Raw genomic sequence first — 22950 nt, 5'->3', positions numbered from 1 at the left:
CAGATTTCAGTTGAGTATCGGGGAGGGGGGGAACTTCTTAACTCTTAGAGCAGTATGACAATGGAACCAATGAATTCGGGAGGTGGTGACTGCTCTGACACTAGAAGCATTTAAGAGAAAACTGGACCACCTTCGTTCAGATCTGCTTTGCTTTGCACTCCTGCATTGAGCAGGGGGTTGGACTTGATGGCCTTATAGGACCCTTGCAACTCCATTATTTTATGATTCAGTGAATGGGGATGCAACAACACAAAATGGGGGCCGCCAGGTCAATAAAATTTAAACCTCTTCCATTGTTTCCTTAATAATATAATGTCATCCAAGACTTCCTGATTGGGGAAAACTGTGTGTTTGTGTTACTAAGACCAGACACACCCTACATTTTGAAGGTAAATGAGGAAACAGTGAAAAGGAAGCAAAATATGAAATGGAAAGTGCCATATCCAAAGTAAAAAAATACTTTGTTGGCATTAGGGTGGAGGCTTATTTCCAACCATTTCAAGACTTGAACTAGTTGAGGGAGAAACACGACAGGTATGTCCTGAAATGAGAGAAGCTTACAGTGGCCATGCACTAGCTTCTTACAAACCTAGATTTAGCAAAATCTTCAAGCTCTGTAGTTCTAAGGTGATGATGATGATTTTAAAAGCTGCTCAATGCATGAATGACCACGGTGGCTGTAAAAACTTTTAAAGGGGAAGAATGACATTAGAAATCATCATTTTCAAAGCTATTTTGGGGGCAAATCACACACACACACCCCAATAGTGCTGAACAAGCTGCCATCTAACTGGCCACTTTGCCTCTGGGCCCATGTACTGTGTCACATACAAAAAGAAAAAGTGGTATCAGACAGAGACCAAGGAGGTAAAAAGCAGGATAGAAAAAAGGGAAGAGATATTCCTAAATATCAACTATCCGCATTATCACAAAAGCCAGAACAGTGGAGGGAGCTGAGTACATTTAGCCTGAAGGAGACGGAGAAGTTTTATGATAGTCACCTTCAAACAGACAAAGACCTGTCACGTGGAAGAAGGAGCAAGCTTGCCTTCTGCTATTCTAATAAGTATGACCTGAAACAGTGGTTTCGAATTACACGGAAGTTGATTTTGGCTAAACACTGATGATGATGTGGCATCAAGTTAATTCTGATTTATGGTGACCCTATCTAGGGTTTTCTAGGTAGAAGATACTCAGATGTGGTCTACCATTCCCTTCTTCTGGAGACATCCAGAGCTATCCATCCAGTTGGCTAAACACTTGGTAGAACTATGGAGAAAGTTCTAGGAACAGCTTTATGAAATCCAATGCCTCTTGCTTTCTCTGACTCCTGGGTGCCATATAAAAATGTGAGTTAAAAACCACAGAAGTCAATGCACCTGAGTATTGTGACAGGGAACATGGGATATGTTGTGTTCGTTTGTCAGTGAAATTATTAAGTCACGGAATGATTTTTTTTTTCTGAGCAATACACCGAAGACTTTTGTGCAAGCATTCTGATTTTTGGATCCTAGAATCAAATTCTCGCTCCATCACATAGCTTGCTGGGATGTTTTGCACCAAGCGCTGACCCCCAGCTCTCCGGCTAACCTACCTCAAAACATTACAACACAAGTTAACCCCATATGTGCTGCCTTATTGCTTCCATGAATGTGGATGAATGAATAAATACCAATCCTTAGGGGATGTTCTGTGCTGTCAAGTCAAAATTGACTTTTACTAACCCTAATAGGGCTTTCAAGGTAAGTGAGATATTTAAGGAGTGGTTTTTACCATTTCCACCCTCCCAGGGAGTTTCCATGGCTAAGTGTGGATTGAAATCCTGTTCTCCAGAGTTCTAGTCTGTCAATCTGTACCCTACAATACACTGGGAATCCCAAAATGCATGGTAGGAGTCAGTTTTTCTGAGCATCTCAGTTGTCGACCATGTGGTAACAAACACGTTTTGGCACCTGACACAGGAAATCTCAGAAATTCCCTTCCCTCCATCTCTAGCAGGAAAAATACAAACTGATGATTCAAGTTTGCAGCCTAAGGTAACCCTCTCGTTCTGCTCAATGTCAGGGCCTGAGAGAATGAATGGGAGGTATAAGTAGCGTGGGATGACCTCCAAGACATAGTAGCATCCTCTGATAGTTGGCCATTCATTCGCATGGGCAGTGTTTTTGCACATGCGCATCACAAATCGGATAATGCCCGCTATACACACTTGCTCTTCCCAACAGAGGAGCAGGTCCCGGTTTTCCATTTGAATTTCAAAACACAAAAGTTGCTCCTACCGTTTTAGGAGAAAGAACGGCCGAATCCTTTCATATCTGTTCCAGAAAACAGATTCCAGCTTACAAGTTGAAAGCAAGGACAGGAGAGGGAGGGAGGAGAGGGACACCGAGAACGATCCCAAGTGTTTTTTGTAATTAAACAAATGTGCATAATGAACCATATGCCCAAAAGGGGTCTCTCTCTCTCTCTCTCTTTTCATGTGGGCCAGATTTTTGTTTGAATTTTTAATTTTTATATACAGATGAAAGGTGGGGTGCGATGAAGCCACCATGTGAGGTAACATGCAGTGCAGGAGGAAGAAGGGGCTGTCAATGTGAGGATGAGTATTTTGTGGATGGTGACATGTCTAGCTTTCACTGTTTAGAGACAAGGAGTAGCTTTGTGTTGTTGTTTTTTTAAAATAAAGCCATGCTGCCTCCTTGCCTCCTCTGAGCAACTGTTTTAGGCATCTGTTCAAAGTCTTCATGAAAGAAATACTGACAGCTTTTTTTAAAGGCTGAACCATCCAACAAAAAAAAACAGAACACCGTCTGCCAAACCACCACCCCCATTGCTAACCCCCACAGGACCAACAACAAGGAATCTTCTGCTTCTTGCGGGACCCACCGCGTCGTCTCCACAAGCTCAGGTTCGGTGGGATACCTGCTTTTGAAGTTCAAGACAAAAACGTAGCAGAACAATAAGTGTCGTGCTTAAGTGCTGGGTTCTCTCACAGAGCTCCGATTATTTAAAAGTTTCATTGCCTGGTTGCCCTGTTGCTGAAATCACAAGGTGTCAACATTAAAAACAACAACACTAAAATACAACCAACTGAATCAGAGGCACATTCAAACCATTAAGTTATATCTGGTGTGCGTAGTTGCGGTTTAGTACATTATTTAAGATTTATTTTATTTCATGTTATGTCTGTCTCATTTTGGATGCTCAGAATAGTGTTTACTGGAGATGGGCAGAAATTGCCGATTTGTCAGTTCGTGCCACTTCGGCGGTCGGCCCCACAGGTGTTCTGCACTTCCCAGCCCTATCCGTTCCAGCAGGGAACCACTTGGAGGCAGGGCCCTTGCTTCCCTGCCCCACCTTCTCTGGGTGGCAGCCAGACCCCGGGGGGGGCCCCTCAAAACTGTGGAACACCTGTTGGGCAGGCCGCCGACCTGGCACAAATTGTCGGTTCGTGCCCATCTCTAGGGTTTGCCACTAATCAGTGCAGTATACAAGTTGAATGAATGAATGAATGATCCAATATTTTTTAAAATGCTTGCTCCAAAACAGGAGGAGGGCAGGTTCACATGAACCTCTTCATATGCAGAGCCCTGTCTCTTCTACTGCCCAAATGTTCATCAGCCTCATGAAAGCAGTAATTGCTTTATTTGCAGTAATAAGCCTAGACACACATACAGCTCCGTTACACAGGGGTGGATTCTGGACAGAGTTATCCGAAGAGATTTCATCAGCGTCTGGCCTCTCGTCAAGACAAGTCATGATTAGAGATGGGGGTATTTGTATACCACTCACACGTCCGCTGCTGGTGGTGGCCCCTCTCTTCCTTCCAATTGCTCTGGGGATCCACTGGGCTGGCCGCTCGGTAGCCTTGCAGGGAGACTCATCCTCCCTCTGCCAGGAGTGGCTAGCCAACCGGGAAGAGAACGCTGCTCGGGAGCGATGGGAAGGATGACTGGGGCCAGCAGCGGCAGCGGATATGTGAGTGGACAGTCTGGCCCCAGGGGCCGGACCCTCGTTAACTTCGCCTGCACGGAGATATTCGTATTCGAATCTCTAGATAGCACCATGAGATTGTGATTTTTCAACTTCTGTGAGAGTACTCGTCTCCACTTTGTTTTGCATGACCTTATAACATACGTTGTGCAAATGCCGCAGTGGAAAACCAGCGTGACGACATTAGCAGGCCGAGTTCGAGCAATGAAGACTGCACAGAGGAAGGTTCCCTTTGTGTGACCAAACACAGTCTTGCAGGGGTTGTGACCAAATGTGCAAGCAGTGCCACGTGATCGCCTTCACCCCCACATTTTCTTCCATGCACAAGCGAGTTAAGTGGTCTAAATAATAATCCTCTGGATTTTTTTTTTTTTTTTTTTTTTTGGTAAATGCTAGAAGATCAACAGGGGAAGGGCAACCCTCCAAACGTTGTTGGGTTCCAAGCCCCAATAGCCTTAGCCGGGACAGCCGATGAAAAGGAGCCCTGAGAGGCAGTGCAGACTTGTCCTGCCAAGTCCCTAGTCCACATCGCCTTAACACAGAGCCCTGTACACTGTGTTGAGTCCCAATGTCCAGGGTTTGGAGTGCTAGCTTAAGACATGTAAAGAACATGTGGGGCAAGTTGGTCTAGTCTGACCATCATCAACAACGGCTGAAACCCTGCTTCATGTCCTATTCAAATATATCTCTCCATCTGCTTTGATTGCTTGTAACATATCTTACAAATGCATCTCTTTTCTCCCCCCCCCCATTTTTAAATTACCCAGGCGGCCAATGTGATAATGAAACACTTGGGCACTATTTTGATCCTTTAGATTCGAAGACAATTAGCACCAAGGAGCACCTATGTTAATGCTTGTTCAGCATTAATGAAACGCTCGCGGCAGTAGAAGTCTCACTTTTTTTTGGTTGGGTGGGGAAATGTGTAGGCACCTCCCCTGTCTTGAAGATGGAGAGGACTAGGTAACAGCTGCAAAGTGGACAAAGTAAGCCTGCGTGTCCAGTTAAGGGCCCATGAAAGAAATAAGGTGTGGCAAAGTGGTTAGACCGTTGGGCCCGGGCATGGAAAGTTGAGGTTCTAATCCCCATTGAGCTATGAAGCTCACTGGGTGACCAAGGACCCATCAGATGCATCCTTTCAGCCTCACCTACCTTTCAGGACTATTGTGTCGGAAGGATAACAACACACTCTGTCTAGACCTCATGGAAAAGATGGAATATGCAGCTATCCAAGCAAAGCAAAGCAACAATCTGCAAGGCAATGCAAAAACACAGGAGGCGGCTCAAACAACCAATTATGAATTGGAATATGATGTTTGGATCAGCACCAAATCTGGCACAGGTGTACCAGACAGTCTATGCCAAATTTCAGCTAAGGTTTATGAGTTATGATTTTTTTAAAGAGCACGTTTGATGGGGACCTGAGAGTGGGCTTCGTCTATGGCTGCTTCCAGATTATGGAACTCTCTCCGTTGGGTGATAGGGTTGGCCCTTTCCCTCCTTCTTTTCCACCATCAATGGACTGCTGGATAGCTCAATAATTTAGGTAGTCAATGGCTACAGAGCCAGGGGTTGGGAGTTCCGGTTCTCTGCTGTGCTTCCCCAACAGACGCTATTCTCAGTGATCCATAGAGTCCCTTCCACCTCTGCAAATCTAAGTTGGCAATGAGGATGATATTAAAACGTTTCTCTTGAAAGAGACTTTTACCAGAAGGCAATTGAGATAAGTAAAAAAAAAATATAGAATTCTTTAATTAATATCTTTCAAAATATGTAATGTTTTCAGTATGTATAAATTCTAGTTTTAAGTCTTAATCTGCTTAAATTAAGAGTTGATTTTTATTTATTTATTTTTCTATGCCTCCGTGTGTCCCTACTGGGGGAGAAAATAAAAATCAGATGAAGATGGAAATAAATAATAAATTGCTATTTGAGATTGCTGTTTAATTTTAGTGAGCTAACGGGCATGCATTTCACCATTCCCAAATCGTAAGCTCCTTTGCTGGCTCTGAAAATTAGGAAGGGAAGGGAAGGAAGGAAGGTTTATTTGCCTTCCAGAGAGGTAGAAGAATGCAATGAAAGGAAATGGACATCACTTCTCTTGATTTGTTAAACCCTTTAAGGAAGTGTTTGCGCAATTAGATGAGGGATTGTAATCTTGACTGAGTGCATTAAATCTCACGTGTCTCCAGCCGAAAGAGCAGATCTCAGACACATTGTAAATACGCTGCAAAGGATTTTTAACCAGCCTGACTCTTAGGATTTCTTATTCCGGTTTCCTGCACATTCAACTACCATAGGTGTCAATGAATGACCATCAGTCACAGAAACAGGGACCGTTATTTTTGGACAACTCCCAGCATAGCATAACCAACTTTGCCACTTGTTGCCCAAACAAAATGTGTGTGCTAATCTCTGTTGAAGAAGGCACAGTTCTACTGAACCAGCCAGCACCTGGGTTATTTCTAAGAAACTGTGGATCAAATGTGGGGAGATACTGCTAACACTTCTTAGTAAACTTCGTGGGACACCACACTCTTGTGGGTAAAATGCCTCGCTGGTCTTTCCTCTCTCCTACCCCACAATTAGCACCACAGCCCTGTTGGACAACAAGCCGTGTGTTTCAGAGTTCAAATTTCCTAAAGCAATTTTCTCAAGTGACACATCTGGGATGTGATAGATTATGTCCAGCAACACATCCGTGAAAGAACAAGGAGATCCATGGAATCAGAAGGCTAAAGTAAACCAAACGAACCCTTTGCATTCTTTGGGGTGGGTGGGGAGTGATAGCCTTGTTAGGGGAAATTCAAGGAGCCTCTGTTTCTTTCTCCCCCAAACATCCCATGGCTTAGGGCAGAGAACAGTCCTTCCTCTCTTCCCTCACAACCAAAATACATGTTCCTACTCTGATGAACTCCTGTCCACTCCTCATGGTTACACTTCAGTGTTGCTTATCTCCATGTAGCAGTAGTGAATAGAGCGATGAGGTAGGGCTGAGGAGACCTGGGTTCAAATCCCCGCTCACTGGGGGCGGAAATGGCAAAAACCCTCCTTAAGCAACTGGTATACCTTTAAAACTCTATTAGGGTCACCACACAGTAAACCAGATGTGATCCGATGGCATATAACACCCACCCATGTAGCAGTTATCAAATAATTTACTTCTCTCGTTGCTCCGACCATGAGATTTATATCTGCAACTATCAACCTTGGCTTCTGATCTCCTTCCTCACCCAACTTCTTTATCCTCAGTTCCAAAGCCCCTTTGAGACTTGATCCACCCATTCACCCAGTGCCTTCCTGTCCATGCCCTTCAGTTCTGCATTATTTCTCAGTGATCTCTAAAGGATCCACCTCAACTCAACAACTTTGCCTCTTCTCCGTTGCCACCTTTCATGCCTGAAATTTCCTCCTACCATTTTTGCCCACCCCAAGGACTGGCTGTTGTATGGTTTCCAACCCAAACTTTCAAAAACTGAGAACAGGAGATTCCTTGGTGGTGGGCCAAATTTAGCCCATATGGACGTCCCATCCAGCCCTCAAGAGCCCAGTCCCACCACACCCATCCCTGATGTTTCAAATCCCAACCACCACCAAAAAAAACACATCCCTCTTTGGAAAAGTTATCTCCGCAGTAGATGAGCTTATGGGAGTTTTTGAACAAAAATGCACTTTGTGAAAAAAAATATAGTATTATGTGCAAAATACTATACTTCAGACAAAAAATGCATCTAAGACAGAAAAAGAGGGGGGGAGGGAGAGGGGCAGGGGATGAGAGAAGGCAGTTGTTCATTTGTGAAAGCATCTGGGACAACTTGTTGGGAGACAACGATGGATACCCACTTTAATCTGTGGCCACGGGTCCAACTCTGTGTAATCCCAGACAATATGGGCTAGAATCAATGTGGCTCTTTGGACAAGGAACTTCCTTTAAAACCTCTTTTCCAAACAGACTAGTTTCTGCAAGCATCAGCTGATTAAAAGTAAAACTGTGTCATGCTCACATGGCCTTTCACCAGGGATGGCTTCAACTTGATTCTGCCTCGGCGCAAAGACCGTTACACTCTCTCTTTCTACAGAAGAGAGAATCAAATCTCCATGCAGTTTGGATTGAGCAAGGGCTCCCTTCCTGTCTTATCAGAAATGCACACAAGAGTCCTCAAGAGATCAACACCCACACTTACACCCGTAAGCTCAAATCTTAAGAACAATTCTCAATAACTCACCATCCATCAAGCTGAGCTGGGGGAATACCTAGAATCAAATTGTCAAGTATATGAGTCAAAGCCCAGCTGCTAAAGGTACAGACAGGAACCTGTTTAGACACCCCAAAATGTATAGTCCTAAGAAAATAGCCTAGAAGAAGGCAAAAATGAAGTGAATAATCAGGTTGTTGGCTTTCCTGACCACTATCCCCAAAGCATGCTATGAACATGATAAAGGACAAAAATGGGAGGGACCTAACAGAAGCAGAAGACATCAAGAAGAGGTGGCAAAAATACACAGAGGAATTATATCAGAAAGATTTGGATATCCCGGACAACCAAGACAATGTAGTTGCTGACCTTGAGCCAGACATCCTGGAGAGTGAAGTCAAGTGGGCCTTAGAAAGCCTGGCTAACAACAAGGCCAGTGGAGATGATGACATTCCAGTTGAACTATTTAAAATCTTAAAAGATGATGCTGTTGCGGTGCTACATTCAATATGCCAGCAAGTTTGGAAAACTCAACAGTGGCCAGAGGATTGGAAAATATCAGTCTACATCCCAATCTCAAAGAAAGGCAGTGCCAAATAATGCTCCAACTACCGTACAATTGCACTCATTTCACACGCTAGCAAGGTTATGTTCAAAATCCTCCAAGGTAGGCTTCAGCAGTATGTGGACCGAGAACTCCCAGAAGTACAAGCTGGATTCCGAAGGGGCAGAGGAACTAGAGACCAAATTGCTAACATGCGCTGGATTATGGAAAAAGCCAGAGAGTTCCAGAAAAACATCTACTTCTGCTTCACTGATTACTCAAAAGCCTTCAACTGTGTGGACCACAGCAAACTATGGCAAGTCCTTAAAGAAATGGGAGTGCCTGACCGCCTTATCTACCTCCTGAGAAACCTATACGTGGGACAGGAAGCAACAGTTAGAACTGGACATGGAACAACTGATTGGTTCAAAATTGGGAAAGGAGTACGACAAGGCTGTATATTGTCCCCCAGCTTATTTAACTTATATGCAGAATACATCATGCGGAAGGCTGGACTGGAGGAATCCCAAGCTGGAATTAAGATTGCCGGAAGAAATATCAACAACCTCCGATATGCAGATGATACCACTCTGATGGCAGAAAAGGTAAAGGTAAAGGTTCCCCTTGACAATTTTTTTGTCCAGTCGTGTTCGACTCTAGGGGGCGGTGCTCATCCCCATTTCCAAGCCATAGAGCCAGCGTTTTGTCCGAAGACAATCTTCCGTGGTCACATGGCCAGTGCGACTTAGACACAGAACGCTGTTACCTTCCCACCGAAGGCAGAAAGTGAGGAGGAATTAAAGAACCTTGTAATGAGGGTGAAAGAGGAGAGTGCAAAAAACGGCCTGAAACTCAACATCAAAAAAACTAAGATCATGGCCACTGGTCCCATCACCTCCTGGCAAATAGAAGGGGAAGATATGGAGGCAGTGACAGACTTTACTTTCTTAGGTTCCATGATCACTGCAGATGGAGACAGCAGCCCCGAAATTAAAAGACGCCTGCTTCTGGGGAGGAAAGCAATGACAAACCTTGACAGCATCTTAAAAAGCAGAGACATCATTTTACCAACAAAAGTCCGAATAGTCAAAGCTATGGTTTTTCCTGTAGTGACGTATGGAAGCAAGAGCTGGGCCATAAAGAAAGCAGACCGCCGAAGAATTGATGCCTTTGAATTGTGGTGCTGAAGGAGACTCTTGAGAGTCCCCTGGATTGCAAGGAGAACAAACCTATCAATTCTAAAGGAAATCAACCCTGAGTGCTCACTGGAAGGACAGATCCTGAATCTGAGGCTCCAATACTTTGGCCATCTCACAAGAAGAGAAGACTCCCTGGAAAATACCTTGATGTTAGGAAAGTGTGACGGCAAGAGGAGAAGGGGACGACAGAGGATGAGATGGTTGGACAGTGTCACCGAAGTGACCAACATGACTTTGACCCAACTCCGGGAGGCAGTGGAAGATAGGAGGGCCTGGCGTGCTCTGGTCCATGGGGTCACGAAGAGTCGGACATGACTAAACGATGACAACGATCCCCAAAGCAAAAAGTTAGGGAGCACTTCCACTAATAGTTTTTACTTAGCAATCCTAAGCAGTTCTCCCATCTAAAAGAGCTCATAAGTGCATCCAAAATAGTCTGACGCCTAAACATCTGTCCACTTCAGTCACTGATTTTTCCCTGCTACAAGTTGTTCTGGAAATTGGAGCTGAAGAAACAGATTAGCAAAAAAGAGAGACTTAACAAGACACACATGAGCATGTAACACATGCACACTCATGCACAACTGCAGCATGTGGAAGGAGGAAGAGCCTGCAAACCTTCAAGCAGGAAGAAAAAGAAAGGAAGAAAGAGGGAAAGAACAATTTAAAACATGGTACTTCTGCCCATTTTTGATTGGTTATCGCCACCTACAGGAATTTCTCTTTTCTGGAAAAATACACAGAAATTCTGGCTAATACTATAAATCTAATAGTCTTCCGTTGCAAGTTCTTCCACACTGAAATGGCACAAAGTAGGGAGGAATTTCAAGATCTTGCGCATGAGATGAAATACTGTAATTTTTTTTTCCAGGCTCAAATTCTAAACTGCTGAATAGATAAGTGGTTTCAATCTCTGGCTGCAAAGTCAGAGGTTGGGAGCGTAATTCCCCAGAGTGCCTTCTTGATCAGGGTTGGACTTGATGATTCATAGGGTCCCTTCCAGCTCTGTAGTTCTAAGATGACGACGAAATGAGAACAACCCATACTTTGCATTTGATATGCTTAAATTCACATGTTGGTAGCCACCTTTCACATAGCCCATGATACCAAAAATAAAAGGTTTTGTAAGGTCCTCGAGTGTTAACTTCCTTCTTTCCTTCCATTTCTATATCACCCATCAGTCTGATGGTCACTTCAGGTGGTTTACAACAGTGGCAATATCAAATGAAGTTGACTTTAGGCTGGGACAACAGAGACCTACTCAAGACCTTCTACTCTGAGAGAGAACCTGATCAGTTACACAGAACTATTCCACTATCTCTGTGATGTGAACATAAACGGGCCACAGTCTACCTGTCCAGCTCTGGTCTTGTGAAATTCCCCTTCTTCTACAAATCAGAATGTGGAATTTTAGTCTATAAGTCAAGGCACTGGCCAAAATTGGTCACAGAGTACAGAGGTTGCTTCTTGTGCATGCAGTTTTAAAAGAATGTGTTTATTTTTTATTATAAACTTTGGCATTTCACCAACCCCACCCCATTTCCAAGTGGCTGTGTTTTGGCTCCAGTTTTGTTCGCACTCACCAGCTGACTTTGCTTATAGCTTTTGGAAAGGTTCGTTCTCAAGAAAAACCCTGGCGCTCCAACCCTGACTGAGAAACACAGCCTTATCTATCCTTATAAAAATATTCCTCCTCCTGGCCACTTAGGGTTTTATATTATTGTCCCTCAGCAACTTCAGACCTTCCCATTGTTACTGCATTTGTTGCCTTGAGCTGGCTGGGTAGCTCAGTGGTTTAGGTATCTGCCTATGGAGCCAAAGGTTTAGAGTTCGATTCCCCCACTGGGCCTCTCTGGAGTAGACCCAGCCTATGCGGACTGGAGAAAGCTCCAGGGCCCCCCAGGAAGAAGCAAAGTATCACTCCTGAGTACTTTCTACCTGGAAAACTCTAGAAAGGGTTGCCGTAGATTAGAATTGGCTTGCGATTGAGATTATTGTTTTTAACCTGTATTATGGTGACAGCCAACCTGTGGAATTTTTATAAAACTCACAAAAACACAGAGAAATAAGACATCTGCAGGGAGTTAACAGTAGAGGGACAGGCGTCTACCCCAATGCACCCATTTAGGTTCTCCCACCTAAGGAGGGGGACGTGGTGGCACTGAGGGTTAAACCACAGAAGCTTCTGTGCTGCAAGGTCAGAAGACCAGCATCATAGGATCGAATCCACACGACTTGTCCCAGCTCCTGCCAACCTAGCAGTTTGAAAGCATGCAAATGCAAGTAGATAAATAGGTACCACCTCGGTGGGAAGGTAACAGTGTTCCGTGTCTAGTTGCGCTGGCCACGTGACCATGGAAATGGTCTTCGGACAAATGCTGGCTCTCTGGTTTGGAGACAGGAATGAGCACTGTGCCCTAGAGTCGGACGCAACTGGACTAAATGTGAAGAACCTTTACCTTTACCTAACGAGGGCTAGATAACTCTATTGAGACTGGCAGCCAAAAGCCCAACTTCTACCTTTGATTTTGCCAAAGGGGCTTCTCACAGAAGTCTCCAGAACCTGAAACTTTTCCCCCTTTGCTTATCTTTTTTCTTAAATCAATTCATGATTATATATACCAGTCACTGGCACTGAAATAAGGGAATGGAAAACAAAGCATCATCATTAGCCACATTTTTTGTGTGGAAGGGAAAACCTAGACATCAGAAGTCCAACAAGCAGCTATCTACATGTGCATAATCACAAATATAACCTTTGTGTTCACAATAAGTCATTGTAATATACAAGCTCCCTGATCATCCTAAACTGACAGGCATTTTGCCAGTCTCAAGCCAAGAGGTACAGGAAATAAAAGGCCATCAAGGATCATTCATCAAAGCAATATGTGATTCAAGAGGTGCGGAAGAGTGAAGGCACAGCCATGAGCCATGGAGGTGGGTTGCTGGACCACAAAAGGGGTTTTTGTCTCCAGAAGACATCAGATCAGGCAGCCACAATTATCACTGCAATTCCTTAGTAAGTGTCACCTGCGGTGGATATAATTACAGGCGACAACTGCTGTCACGCCCACCTCACAAGGCACTAAAAAGATCCCATCGTTTGCCAAGCCCAGGCATACCGCGGAGAAGAGACACCTAGTTGACGGACATCCAAAACAGGAGAGCAGGCAGAAAGACTCATTCAAAAAAAATGACAGGTTTGGAAGGAAATGGGAACACAAGCACGCATGTGTGCGCATGTACACACACACACAAGTCATCCGGGAAAGCAATTGAAGGACACAGCTCTCAAAAATGGCACAGTGATACAAGACCATTGGAATTATGTTCCTGTCTTCTGGATTCAGCTTTTTATGATGATTAGGGATGGGAACGAATTAAAAATGGTGAATCATTGTGATTCGTGATTCATCAAGGTTAATGAATCAAGGAATATGAATTTACGAATCTTCTGCGGCAAACTGATTTGTCAATTTGTTTTTGCTATAAAATGCTATAAAACTGGCCCCCAAGTACCTAGAGACACCAAATTTGCAGCGAAGCTGACTCAGATGGTTTCCTACAAGCCCAGAAGGTTTGGTGAATATTCGGTTTTGGACCCCCGAGTTGGATAGTCACAAGGAGGACACCCCTAGGAAAGTTTCCCCCAGGTACTTAGAGAACCCTAAATCACAGAGTCACTTCCTATGTCTTTCCCCAACACGCTTGCCAAGTTTGGTGAAGATCGGATATTGGACATCTGAGTCATTCACCCACAAATTTGGTCCCCCCCCCTCAGGATAGCTTACACAGAAAGCAGATGGCATTGAGGGAGTTTGATTTGGCCCCGGAAGAATGAGAGATCTTTAGCACTGAAGTAGCTTGGTTTGTCTCTGGCAGGCACACAGAGGCCTGAGGCACTGAGTTTGTCTTCAGCAGCATCTCATTTGGCAGTGAAGAGATTTTGCCCCCCAGTAGGCAATGAGGTATTTGTCATTGAGGTAGAGATTGGCCCCAGCGGGCACTGAGGCATTGCAAAGTTTCCCTCCCCTAAAGGTAAAGGTTCCCCTGGACATTTTTAGTCCAGTCGTGTCCAACTCTAGGGGGCGGTGCTCATCCCCGTCTCCAAGCCATAGAGCCAGTGTTTGTCCGTAGATACATTTCTGTGGTCACGTGGCCAGCATGACGAGACGCAGAGCGCCGTGACCTTCCCACCAAGATGGTACCTATTTATCTACTCGCATTTTTACATGCTTTCAAACTGCTAGGTTGGCAGGAGCTGGGACAAGCAATGGGAGCTCACTCCATGGCATGGATTTGATCTTAGGACGGCTGGTCTTCTGACCTTGCAGCACAGAGGCTTCTGCAGTTTAACCCACAGCGCCACCACGTCCCTCTTTCCCTTCCCTAATTACATCATAAAAGAAACCGAGCTATACATGGGTGGAATGCTAGACACTTGAACTAGTTTCAGATTGGGAAGAGAAATGGAAAGCCAGCGGAGTCAGGGGATCACTTTGATCCCTTTCCCCCCCTCTCCCTATGCCGCTGTCGAGCATAGAAAGAGGAGGAAAGCCCAATCCAAGCCATCCTCTCCAACCCAGGGGTGGGTTTCCCTTCTGGCAGGCTTTAGCAAGCCACTGGATGGGAAAATCCCTGCCTTCTTATGCCCCCAAGGAACAGCTGCTCCGCGGGGGCATAAACAGATAGGGAACGAAGGGACGAAAATAAAAGGGCTGCATTTGTTGCTTCGTATTCATCGGGGTCTCTGGGCTCCAAGAATATGAAGCAACGAATATTGGACAAATCGGGGATATTTGTTGAATATCCTGATTCGTTTTTATATTTGTCCCCATGCCTAACGATGATTAAGGGAGACTTCCTTAATCATCAGCATCATACTCCCACAAATCATGAAGTGGCAGAAGGCAAACCACATCAAAAGAGCATTGCTATTAAAGCCAGTATTGGGAACAGCAGGTTGGGATATTTCTTTTACCCATTCATCACTTATTTGTTACATTTATAGCTCACCCTTCCATTGGCAAGGTCACGTCACATCAGCACGTGCTCTTCGTGAGAAACCCTGGCCATGGCTTAAAAATGCTCTTTTGTCCTTCCTTGCAGTTACATTCCTCTGTAGAAGATTGTTTTGTCCCCTAGCCCACTCAAGATGTCTCCCATTACATCTCATGGGGTTTCCCGGAGATTTCATGTCCATATTTTTTTTTCAGAACGAGTATCAAACTCTTTGGAAAGAGAGCTGAACGACACAAAATGTTGGCAGGAAAAAAAAAGGAGAAACAACAATGGGAAGAAGATGAGACCAAAGGAATTTCATTTGACAGAAAGCCAGGGCATCTTGCTGGTCCGTGTGTTTGTGGTGGTGGAGACTTGGGAGATGATCCAAGATTTCCACTTCTCTATTCTGCATGCATGGAATACAATGAACGGTGGGGTTTGGAAAAGAGAGGCCCTTTGGATGGACATGAAGCACCCTACGGGGTTATCCGGGCTCACCTAGTCCCATATCCTGTTTATAGCAAGAGCATCCGGATGTCTCTGAGAGGCCACAGAGCAACGCTCCTTGTCTGTTTTGGCTCCCAAGCAAGAGACATTCGGAGGCAGGGTTATAACCAATAGTTATCTGCCATCAAGTTGGTTCCAGTACATGGGGAACCTCGCCAGGATTTCCTAGATGTAAAGTAATGAAAACTAGTTTTCTTTGGGCATGCTCTGGAACGGTGTGGCTCGTGGATTTTATTTTGGGTATTTTGAGAAAGTGGCCAATCCATGTTAGTTTTATTGACTCTTTAATATCACTGAGCCGGGTAAGCACCACTTAAGCCAAGGAGAGGCCATTTATAGCCTTCATCCCACTTGCAAACGGCGTGCGTCAACTGAGACCTACTAAAGGTAAGAATGATCTGTCCTTCTACGGGTTGTGTGGTGGGGGAGAGAAAGAGAGAGAAGGGGATTTTGGAAAGAAAGAGAGAGAAGGAGTGTGAGGGATTCAGAGGCAGACCAGAAAGAAAGAAAGAGAGAAAGGTGTGTCAGGGAAGGAAGGAAGGGTTGGCCTTGTGACCACTCAGCTTTGACCTGTCTTGCAACTGCCTATGTCTGCTGACACATTACAGTCGTGCCCCGCTTTATAATTACCCCGTTTAACGACGAATCTGCTTGACGGTAACGTTTTTGCAATCGCTTTTGCAATTGCAAAACAGTGGTTTGAATGGGTTTTTCCCGCTTTGTGATGATCGGTTCCCTGCTTCGGGAACCGATTTCCGCTTTACAATGATCTAAACAGCTGATCGTCAGGTTTTCAGAATGGCTGCCGGGTGTACAAAATGGCTCCCCACTGTGTTTAGGAGCCATTTTTCGCTTTACAGGCACCCCTATGGAGGATCTTCACTGGACGGTGAGTTTTCAGCCCATTGGAATGCATTGAGGGGTTTTCAATGCATTTCAATGGGCTTTTTAGTTTCATTTGACAATGTTTTTGCTCTACAGTGATTTCGCTGGAACGAATTAACATCGTCAAGCAAGGCACCACTGTACATTCTTCACGCCTTCATTATTCTTTCCCTTGAGAAAGATATAACTCATCAAGAGGCTTTCGCTCACCTTTCACTTCACACACATGATCCCTTTCCCAAAGAGAGAAGATAGCAAAAAAGACAGTTAGACGCATTCCTTTTAATTTCCCTCCGATTACAGTAATTGCATTAAGAAAACTGTAATTCCATTAAATGACATAATTACCATTAATACTCAGCAAACTGTCAATAGAAGGGGTAATTATTCCAGGGGAAAAAATCATAAGCAGAAATGTGCAACCATGCATAATTCTTCCCAACAGTCATCCACATTTAAAATTAACCCTAAAGATGTTTTTTTAAATACGCTGTTACCCACTGGTAGCAATTAGCTCCATGGAGGCAGGCTTAACTTTCAGGACCTGGATATGCAGAGTGGGTATTCAGCAGGAGCTTAATAGAGCACCACTCCTAAACTCCTGTATGGCTTTGCTTCCTGTACGGTTTTTCATCTTTCTGCACTCTTATTCCATAGTGAAATTCAGGGGATAAAAGATGTACAAGAACTGGTGCTTCCCATGTGCCTCTCAAATGACAAGCTACATGTTGCAGAATATGACTCCACTGAATTGCTCACCGCTCTCTGGCCAAAGTCCAACAGCCACCCCCTACAGGAAGAACCACACTGAGGGTGGGATTCCAATGGCATCAGCTTGATTCATGATTTCATTTGCATCTGCATCCGGTTTGGCTGAGCACACAGAGTACCCCAGGTTGTTTCAGTGTGAGTGTCCACACCCCTCAGGTAGGATTGGGTAAAAAAAAAAACCGTAAGACTGTAGGACAGGAAATGCGTCCCATACTTAAAGACCTATTGGTTTTTGGCATTTTATTGTTTATAGCTGCTCAGTGTTGTGTTCTTCTTTTTGATGATGATTTAATGCTTCATTGGTTTCTAATTGTGAGAATGGCTGATGGTTGGATTCCAAAAAGATCTCCTGTATGGAGAATTAGTGCAGGGAAATCACCCCAGAGAGAAACCACAGCTGCGATACAAAGTCATCTGCAAGCAGGATCTGAAGGCCTTTGGAATGGACCTCAACAGATGGGAAACCCTGACATCTGAGCGTTCAGCCTGGAGGAAGGCGGTGCATCACGGCCTCTCCCAATTTGAAGAGACCCTTGTCCAGCAGGCCGAGGCAAAGAGGCAGTCCCCAAACCAGCAAAATCAGGGAGCTGGACAGGGGACAGATTGTGTTTGTCTTCAGTGCGGAAGGGATTGTCACTCTCGAATTGGCCTTCTCAGCCACACTAGACGCTGTTCCAAGTCCTCCATACAAAGCACGTTACCATAGTCTCTCGAGACTGAAGGATGCTTAAGAAGGCTTCTAATTGTATCAGCCACAACGAATGATAGCTTAGGATTAAGTCAGATGCCACATGGATTGGGGCTGAAAGGGGGCAAAATATAGCTTTCCCCTCAGGGGGAAAAATTGTAAGATAGAGTGCTGCTGGTTTATAGCCTTGTGTAGGTCTGCATAATATTCAAACGTTTCCAACAAGCAACCACTAGTGATAAGGGGCTGTTTCACCTGTTACCTTACTATAAAGCAGTGGTTCTTAACCTTTGTTACTTGGATGCTTTTGAACTGCAACTCCCAGAAACCCCAGTCAGGACAGCTGGTGGTGAAGGCTTCTGGGAGTTGCAGTCCAAAACTCCTGAGTAACCCAAGGTTAAGAACCAGTGCTATAAAGGTTTCTGTGAAGATTCTCAGTCACCCAGGTGAGGGAGGTTATCTGGAAGTTGAGTCATAGCAACTGGACTTCTTTCTTATTAGGCTGAAGTATTTCGCTACTCATCTGAGTAGCTTCTTCCTCAGTTGGAGAAGAGTTGGCAGGGTGTATCAGGGGGGTCTCCTACCAACTCTCCTCAGACCGAAGCAGCAGCTCCTTGGATGAGTAAGGAAACGTTTCAACCTAATAAGAAAGACGTCCAAGTGGCCATGACTCAACTACCAGGTACCATAAAGGATATTTACAGGGGGGAATTCACTCCACATGTCAGTAGCCCTACTCACCACAAATGCAACCACACTTCTCACAGGAGACTCCCAGAGAAAGCAGCTTCGGAGAAATTGTATTGTATTCCATAGGGTCATGGTGATTCTTTTCACACGATCTACGTTCCTCGATAAGATCTGATGGCCATCGAGCAGGAAGGAAGAACAGATGAAAAAATAAAGGAGTTGGGTCATCGGGTTTTTTTTCTTCCCAAAAGAGGTTTGTATTTTCAGTATGTTATAGGAACAAGGCAAGTGCAGTTGGGGCTTACTGTCTTTATGGGGAGGAGGGGACTTGGTTTTCCAGATGTTGACGGATGGGAATTCCTATCACTCTAGCCAGCAAAGCCAACGGTGGGAGATGTTTGGTGCTACACTCTAACAACATCTGGAGAACTACATATGCCCCACCTCTACTCTTTGAGCTGCAGCGCCTGTTTTCAGAACATGCACTGGCATTTTACAATGCATGGGAACACAGTCCTCTGTTTTAAGGGTCTTATGGAACAGCGGTTAAACTGCAATACTGCAGTTAAGACTCTGCTCACAATGAGTTTGAACTTCCTTCCTCTCCAATTCCATTGTAGGGAAGCAAGTCTATTTAAAAAACCCTCATGTTGTCCAGTTTGGGGTACCTCCGTGTTGTGGAAAGAAAGCTGACCATCTGTACAGCAGCTGAATGTACATCCAGATGGATTCAGAAGGCTCCCATTGTACGGTGGGGACATGTGCATGTTTTCATTTGCTGCATGGTATAGTGATGCATGGCATGGTATAGACCACTGGTTCTTAACCTTGGGTTACTCAGGAGTTTTGGACTGCAACTCCCAGAAGCCTTCACCACCAACTGTGCTGGCTGGGGTTTCTGGGAGTTGCAGTTCAAAAACATCCGAGTAACAAAGGTTAAGAACCACTTGTATAGACTGAGACTCAGAAGGGCAGCAATGAAGGAACTACAGAAGACCATTAAGTCTTGGAGATGAAGACCATGATCATTCACACTATACCCATTCCCTCCTGCAAGAATGACACAGCCAGTAGGTACAATGGTTATAGCAGAAACTTTGGACTTGGGAGGTCTGGGTTCAAATCCCACATCTCCATAAAACTCCCTGAGTCACCTTAGGCCAATTACTCTCTTACAAGCATGGCTTGCCCATCCAACGCAACCCGAAGCAAGCCAGTTGTTTGAGAACTCAGCTTTCATGTGCTGCCTTCACAAACTACCATTCTCAGCCAGCAGAAACTTGCAAGGAACTGCAGCCAAGAGGCTCACGTACCTTCTTCGAAAACTTGCGGTTGTCTTCCAGGAACCGCCTCTGGCGTGGAGAAAAAGTTCTGATACTTGCTTTCACCTGAGAGTAAGTACAAAAGAATCACCTTGTGTATGTGTTTAGGATCAAAAGCTCTGTCTTCACTTGATGTTGGCCAAAATAAAAAAGCAGTTGGGTCCAAGCTCACTCAAGGACCGCATCTCCCTTTCTGAACCTGCTTGGGCATTAAGATCATCATCAGAAGCCTTTCTCTTGGTCCCGCCACCTTTACAGGTACATTTGGTGGGGATACAGAGATGGCCTTTGGAACTCCCTCCCACAGGAAACCAGACTGGCCCCATCTTCACTGTCCTTTCACAATCAGGCAAAAACCTTTCTCTTTGGGCAAGCTTTCCTGTAGTGACCGGGCTCCCTGAACAAGGTTTATCAATGGATTGTTTTAACTTTCTGTATTGCATGTGTTTTTGGTGCTGCTTTTATTTACTATCTTTTAGTGTTCGATTTCTTTGATCCTTTTCAATATTTGTTTACTTACTGTTTTTTAGTTTTAAATATCGTCTTTTAACTGATATAAGCTGATTGGGTTCTATTTTAAGGAGAAAGGTGGGGTAAAATATTTTAAATAAATAAAATACTGCTAGAGTATGGGGAAAAAATGTTCAGGGTCTCCTTCTTGGGAAATATTTAGATAGGATACGGTCAGCTGTAGTGAAGAAGAAACTGCCGACTTATTTTTGATTGATTAGAGGTGAAATTCAACAAGACCTCATATATGTTCCCTCCCCTAAAATGGGGAAAAAAAATCTGGATCCTGGTAAATTATTCAGCAACAAACCATCACAAAATTTCTATTCTTCTGTTCTGAACAAATTCAATCATATTTGAACTTCTTGTTCCCAAGAAAAGGAAATGAGATGGTACTTGACTGTCATATGTGTGTTAAGGATGAGGATGCTCTCCAAAAATAAAGAGGTGTCGATATTAGAGAAGAACATGAACCAGTTTAGTGGTTTGGCCCAGTTCAGCGCTGTGCCTGCACTGGTGCTCTGGGGGCACCCCACACTACTCTCTCCTGCCTCTTCTGCATGCTCACCCATTCCCCAGGCAATGTATGCTTCCCTCCCACCTCTTTAGTGAGCCTGCCCACTCCCCAATCACAGCATGTGCTTCCCTCCTCTGCCTCCTTTGGTAGCTACAGGCTTCTCTGCCTCCTTGTCTGAGTGGGCGGCTGCCAGAGGAGGTGGAGGAAGGAAGTGTGCACTGCAGTTGGTGAGTGGGCAGTCAGGCTGAGGAGGTGGGGAGAGTGGGGAGCTTCAGCCGGTGAATGGCTGAGCACACAGAGGTGAAGACAGAGGGGAGTGCGCAGGACCCACAGAACGCTTGCATGAGTGCCGCACCAAACTTGGCCAAACTGCTTAATTGTGGGTCGTACTCATCTCTAGTCAATATTAATTCCAAATTAAAAATGTTAATAAATGGTAATTCAAACACAGACTTTTAAGATCAAAGCACCAAAGCCCAGAACTGGAGGAATGAATCCGTAAGCTTTACTTTCTGCCACATTTTTCATTTGTTTACTGTATTCAGCTCTCCAGACATGGAAATTTGTGAAATTTGTATAACTCGGGTTTGGAAAGAACACTAAAGCAACTGCAACAAAAATTTACTATCTTCCTCATTTTGATTAAGCCTAGCTGATTGTTATATCCAAACTGTAACTTCTACTTAACCTTTGCTATGGTTTGCAAAACAAGGCGGCTTCTTTAGCCAAGGTCTGGCAAGGCATTATAAGATTGTCTTGGCTTGATTTCTCAGAAGATCTTCAACTTACAGGGTTAAACAGCACATCCAACTCCAAGCAGATCATGCCTTTCGTAGGAAGTTCCAGATCTTTATTTTTTAGGACATAGCAACATTGCTGCCCGTTTTTTATCTGCAATTTCAAGAAAAGAAGAATGAAGGGGTAAATAGAGAATTAGGAAAAGGCTGTGTGATTCAGAATTACAAAAAGAGTAGGGTGATACCTTTATTGAACCTCTAAAAATTCCAAGCTTTCATGAGTAAATATCCCATAATAACTCCCGGCTCATTTAAAATGACCTCATGCAGAATTGATGCTTTTGAATTGTGGTGCTGGAAGAGACTCTTGAGAGACTCTCTCCTGGACTGCAAGGAGATCAAACCTATCCATTCTGAAGGAAATCAACCCTGAGTGCTCACTGGAAGGACAGATCCTGAAGCTGAGGCTCCAATACTTTGGCCATCTCATGAGAAGAGAAGACTCCTTGGAAAAGACCTTGATGTTAGGAAAGTGTGACGGCAAGAGGAGAAGGGGACGACAGAGAACGAGATGGTTGGACAGGGTCACCAAAGCGACCAACATAAATTTAACCCAACTCCAGGAGGCAGCGGAAGGCAGGAGGGCCTGGCGTGCTCTGGTCCATGGGGTGACGAAGAGTCGGACACGACTTAACGACAAAACAACAACAACATGCAAAGACACTTGGGATAAACATCCGCCATGAATTTTTGGGACTCTGACCTACAATACCTTTAATTCTTTCTGCACTACGGTGTGCAGCCTGAGGAAGTGGGATATTTACCCATGAAAGCTGAGGATTTGTGTCATTTTTTTTAGTGTTTCAATAAAGGTATCACCCTACTTTTGCATTTGGGAAAAACAGAATTTCATTCAACTTCTCAACGTAACAGGATCCATTTTCTCTGGATGACAACCCTCCAGTGATAACTTTCATTCCCTATGCAAATACAACATAAACATCACCAGTCAAACATGGACTTTCACGGCTGGCAGTTCCTTACATTCTAAAGTAATTCACAGTCATCCAACTCTTGAGTGAGGATGGGGTAAAAATATGGTTTTTCAACAGTCTCATCAAAATTATTCATTTTGCACTTTCCAACGCCGCTTGTGAGGCTTTGGAAGTGCACACAGTACTGAAGCTTATGATACATTTTGTTCTGTTAAATGTTGATGGAACATATTTTTTTCAAAATGTGAATGGCCAAAAATGCATGCAGTTGGGGAAGAGGCATAAACATACTATCACCAATGAGGAAAACGTGCCTAAGGATAAGTCAGTAGATGTAAAGGGGGGGAAAGAGTGAATGACTTCCAAGGGAAAATTGAATGTTTATCTAAAAT

At 44.4% G+C, this 22950-nt stretch overlaps 1 protein-coding gene across 2 annotated transcripts in view; it reads right to left on the bottom strand.

Moving 5' to 3' along the window:
* The window catches only part of MCTP2 (multiple C2 and transmembrane domain containing 2), a 113087-nt gene that overhangs the window by 29435 nt on the left and 60702 nt on the right, over positions 1-22950 (bottom strand). For both annotated transcript variants that reach the window (XM_078380911.1, XM_078380910.1), the window contains 3 exons: positions 21616-21717; positions 19791-19865; positions 18529-18648 (listed from right to left, as the gene is read on the bottom strand). In XM_078380911.1, coding sequence (XP_078237037.1) covers positions 18529-18648; positions 19791-19865; positions 21616-21717 — 297 coding nt within the window. The remainder of the gene's footprint in view (positions 1-18528; positions 18649-19790; positions 19866-21615; positions 21718-22950) is intronic.

Source organism: Pogona vitticeps, chromosome 12 (assembly GCF_051106095.1).
Source record: "Pogona vitticeps strain Pit_001003342236 chromosome 12, PviZW2.1, whole genome shotgun sequence".
In the NCBI taxonomy this organism is placed as follows: Eukaryota; Metazoa; Chordata; class Lepidosauria; order Squamata; family Agamidae; genus Pogona; species Pogona vitticeps.
This window is presented reverse-complemented; position numbering and strand designations above follow the sequence as displayed.